Source organism: Bison bison, unplaced genomic scaffold (assembly GCF_000754665.1).
Source record: "Bison bison bison isolate TAMUID 2011002044 unplaced genomic scaffold, Bison_UMD1.0 scf7180017848389, whole genome shotgun sequence".
Taxonomy (NCBI): Eukaryota; Metazoa; Chordata; class Mammalia; order Artiodactyla; family Bovidae; genus Bison; species Bison bison.
In genome coordinates, this window is record NW_011478962.1 from 6,814 (window position 1) to 11,335 (window position 4,522).

At 36.6% G+C, this 4,522-nt stretch overlaps 1 protein-coding gene across 1 annotated transcript; it reads right to left on the reverse strand.

Moving 5' to 3' along the window:
• Positions 1-500: 500 nt before the first annotated feature.
• On the reverse strand, positions 501-1,442 carry LOC104992280 (olfactory receptor 8K3-like). The gene has a single exon (XM_010845098.1). It carries the CDS (start codon positions 1,440-1,442, stop codon positions 501-503), a length of 942 nt encoding a protein of 313 aa, XP_010843400.1.
• Between the last annotated feature and the right edge of the window lie 3,080 nt (positions 1,443-4,522).

A 4,522-nucleotide genomic window follows, 5' to 3' on the forward strand; every position in this document is an offset into this window, starting at 1 on the left:
AATTCAAATCATTTTATTACACTGAGCCTCCTGGAAACCACCATAAGTTTAATTTTAATACATGCCTTAGAGAAGTATAGTGAATAAAAGCATAAGTACATGCTTACATAAAACCACATGTATGTGCACAAACACATGTAGACACTAGGAAATTTATTCTAATAGTTGGGAATAATGATAATCATTTGAATCATTTTATATATGCTATTCTTTCTCACTTGACTCTCTTTACTTGTCCTTAGGGTGTCCTAACTCATTCTAAGGTATGGTGCTATTTACTTAATTATATTTGTAATTCATCTCTTCCCCTCAAGAAAGGCAGATATTTTCCCCCTTTGGGTGCTAAAGTATTTATAGCACATAGAAGTATGACCAGCCCTTAGAAGGCAATTTCTAAATATGTGCTAAACATTTCCATACTTTTTATTCTTTTTAGAGACACACAGAGAACAGTTTGAAGCCCATCACCTAAATTATATGATTCATATTGTACACAAGACTTAAGAGAAAGAATTGCATATTCTTTTCCATGTACTTTGTAGGGCATGTTTTACATCTTTGTTCCTCAAACTGTAGATCAAGGGATTTAGCATAGGGATAATGAGAGTGTAAAATATAGATGCCATTTTATCTGTGTCAAATGAATGGTGGGACTCTGGTTGCACATACATGAATATTAAAGCCCCATAGAACACTGTGACCACTGTCAGGTGAGACCCACAGGTAGAAAAAGCCTTTTGCCTGCCTTCAGCAGAGCTCATCCTGAGAACGGATGCAAGAATAAGAAGGTAAGACACGAGAACTATCAGAAGAGAGAAAATCAAATTAAAACCTGCTGAGATAAGAATAATCACTCCAATTTCACTTGCATTTGAGCAGAGCAAAGATAACAAGGGAAGACTGTCACAGTAGAAATGTCTGATGACATTATAGCCACAGAATGATGAGTCAAATATCTTTACAGCAATAAGAAGAGACTCAAATATGCTATACAAATAGGGCATTGCCACCAGCACTTGACATACCCTTTGCGACATGACCACTGGGTAGAGCAGAGGGTTACAGATGGCCACATAGTGGTCATAGGACATTGCTGCCAGAATAAAAAGCTCACTAATAATGAACACGAGAAAGAAAGTGAGCTGTGTGGCACAAAAGTAATAGGAGATTTTATTTTGATCTGCCACAAAATTTACTAACATTTTGGGGCCCACGGTTGTTGAATAACCAAGATCAGTGAAAGCCAGGTGCCTGAGAAAGAAGTACATGGGTGTCTGCAGCCTGGAGTCCACCTTAGTGAGGATGACCATGCCAAAGTTGCCCACCACAGAGATCACGTAGATGATGAGGAAGAGCACAAACAGTGGAGCCTGCAGCTCAGGGCAGTCTGTGATTCCCATAAGGATGAATTCACTCAGCACTGTTCCATTGTGTGGTTCCATCCAGGTTTATGAGGAAACCTATTCTGGGTAGACACAGCAGCAGAGTCAATAGATTTTGTGTAAAATATCTTCTTAGATGTGTTAGTATGCAGAACTGGTAAGTAATATAAATTTAAATGTCCAGTTTAGCATATTTAAATGTAAGTCCATCTGTCACACATTAAAGTATACATAAATAGAGACAGAAGGAGATATTAAGGTAGATCAGCTATTCTCAATTAGAGTGATTTTACTCCCCCAAAGAATATTTTTCCACTGTCTGGAGACATTTTGGCTGTCATAACTGACAGTTGAAATGCTATTGGCTTGTAATATTTATAGGCCAATTAAAGCGTTCAATATCTTAACATATCATATACGCAACCTGTAACAATATTGAGCCAGTAGTCACAATAATATCCGAGTTGACAAGCACTATAGTATAGGTATAGAAACAGAGACAATTAGAGATACATAAATGTATATAACAAAGCAAAACCGAGAAGCTAAACAATCATAAAATTAGGTATTATAATAATTATCATACTATTCCTTAAAGTTCTATCTTTATTCTTTATAAGATATAATCACAGAATGACATTTTAAAAATGCATCTATCCTAGGATATAGTTCAGTTCAGTTCAGTTGCTCAGTTGTGTCCGACTCTTTGAGACCTCATGGACTGCAGCATACCAGGCTTTCCTGTCCATCACCAACTCCTGGAGTTTACTCAAATTCATGCCCATTGAGTTGGTGATGCCATCCAGCCATCTCATCCTCTGTTGTCCCCTTGTCCTTCCACCTTCAGTCTTTCCCAGCATCAAGGTCTTTTCAAATGAGGCAGTTCTTTGCATCGGCTGGCCAAGGTATTGGAGTTTCAACTTCAAGATCAACCCTTTCAATGAATATTTGGGAGTGATTTCCTTTAGGATGGACTGGTTGGATCTCCTTGCAGTGCAAGGGACCCTCAAGGGTCTTCCCCAACACCACAGCTCAAAAGCACCAATTCTTTGGCACGCAGCTTTCTTTATGGTCCAACTCTCATATCCATACATGACTACTAGAAAAACCATAGCCTTGACTAGATGGGCCTTTGTTGGCAAAGTAATGTCTCGTCTTTTTAATATGCTGTCTAGGATATAATGCATATGCTAATTATACAATAAATTCCCAAACCAAAAGTTCCCAAAATTCATATAACCCACTACTCAAACATAGTCTGTGAATGATATTTTTCCTTCAGGTGGTACTGACTCAAATTTAGCACACCTGACAGGTATGAATAAGTGTATGAATAAGAAATGCATAATGGACCACAGTGGGAATTAAATTTGTTCACATGGTGAGTCATACCAGAACATGCCTATGTATAGGACATGTATGTCCATGTATGGAACATATATGTCTATAAATACAGTTTCTGCAGTGCCTTCATTTATGGTGAGAAGAGGGCAGCAGAGGATGGTGTGGCTAGATAGCATCACCAACTCAGTGAACATGAATTTGAGCAAACTCCAAGAGATAGTGAAGGAAAGGGAAGCATAGCATGCTTCAGTCCATGGGGTCACAAAGAGTCAGACAGGATTTAGTGACTGAACAACAACAAAGGGTTAATCTGGGTCAATAGTGTAAATTATCTAAAACTCTTTGTTACCATATATAATGGGAAACAGTGTGCACAGTTTTGAGGAAAGATACATGAAGAGTCAATAATTCAGTGAATCTATCTTACCTGGAAATAGTTCTCAAATGTCAAATACATAGCTTATTTTTTTTTTAATGTTTATTTGTTTCTAATAGTGATAGCAACTTACCTGAAAGAGATTTTCTTCACCATATAAACATATTCTCTGGACTGTTGTTTTATGTCTCTGTCACGGCTATAGTGATGGGTAAGTGAGGAATTGGTCAAGTAGGATGTAATACATAAAATTTATTTCAGTCCCCACCCCACCCCCTATCCTATAACTAAATGTAGAATCTATGTTATAGAATTAAAGTGGAACTTGGCAAATGTCACTGAAATATTGTGGATATTGGTAGCATATTGTACAACATGCAATATTATTTTTACCTGTAATGAAGTTTCTGTGTTGACTTCTTGTATTTCTTACATGGCTTTGAGAACAATATATGGATTCCCTTAGCTTTGAGACTCTCCCTGAGGAGATGACAAGCACTTTGTTGATTAGCCCTAATGCCTAGGAGAATGCAACAAAATGTCTGGAGGTCTTTCAATAATTGTCAAGGACAATTTGTATTCACCAGTGAGTAAATTTAATACTTTTTTAACTCTTATTTTTCACTCTTAGTTAACTTCCCACTTTTAGCACGTGGGGCTTTTGATTCAAATGATGTATTAATACATTTAGGAAAGGCCCATTTCTACAATGGTCTGCTCAAAGGGGTTAATTGTCAAATTCAAGGGTAGAGAAATGTCAAAATTCATTTTTAATATATCATTTTTTTAATTAAAAGGATTTAAAATTACACATTAGGTAAATGTGACATGTTATTTCCTTGATTTAGTTGGTTTTGCTGTTTTTATTCACTTCTGAGGCAGACATTAGTTGCTCATTTTTCTCATTTCATAGTTAGTTGCCATCTTCATTTATTTCATTCTGTCCAACTCAAATTCCTACTCCAATTTTCTTTCCCATCTATGAATATTTTATACTATGAGCTCAGTATGTCTTATAATGTGTTCAGATCTTTGATTTCTTTAACCAGCATACTTTTCAACATATATATCCTGCACATCTTCTGAGTTTATTATTTCATTACCCTTTGTATTGTAAATGGCACATATATATATATATATATATATATACATACACATGTGTGTTTACATAATCAGTTGTATCTGACAATTTTTGACCGTATGGATTGTAGCCCACCTCTGTCCATGGGGTTTTCCTGGCGAGAATACTGGAGTGGGTTGCCATTTCCTCCTCCAGAGGATCTTCCCAACCCAGTGATCAAACCCATGTTTCCTGTGTCTCCTGTATTGCAGGCAGATTCTTTACCACTGTGCCACCTGGAAAGTCAAAAATATGCATATTTTGGTTCCTGCATGTTATGTATTATATTAATATATTCAT

Bases quoted from the DNA above. Each gene is read 5' to 3' on its own strand.
- LOC104992280 (XM_010845098.1), bottom strand. From the start codon at position 1,442: ATGGAACCACACAATGGAACAGTGCTGAGTGAATTCATCCTTATGGGA.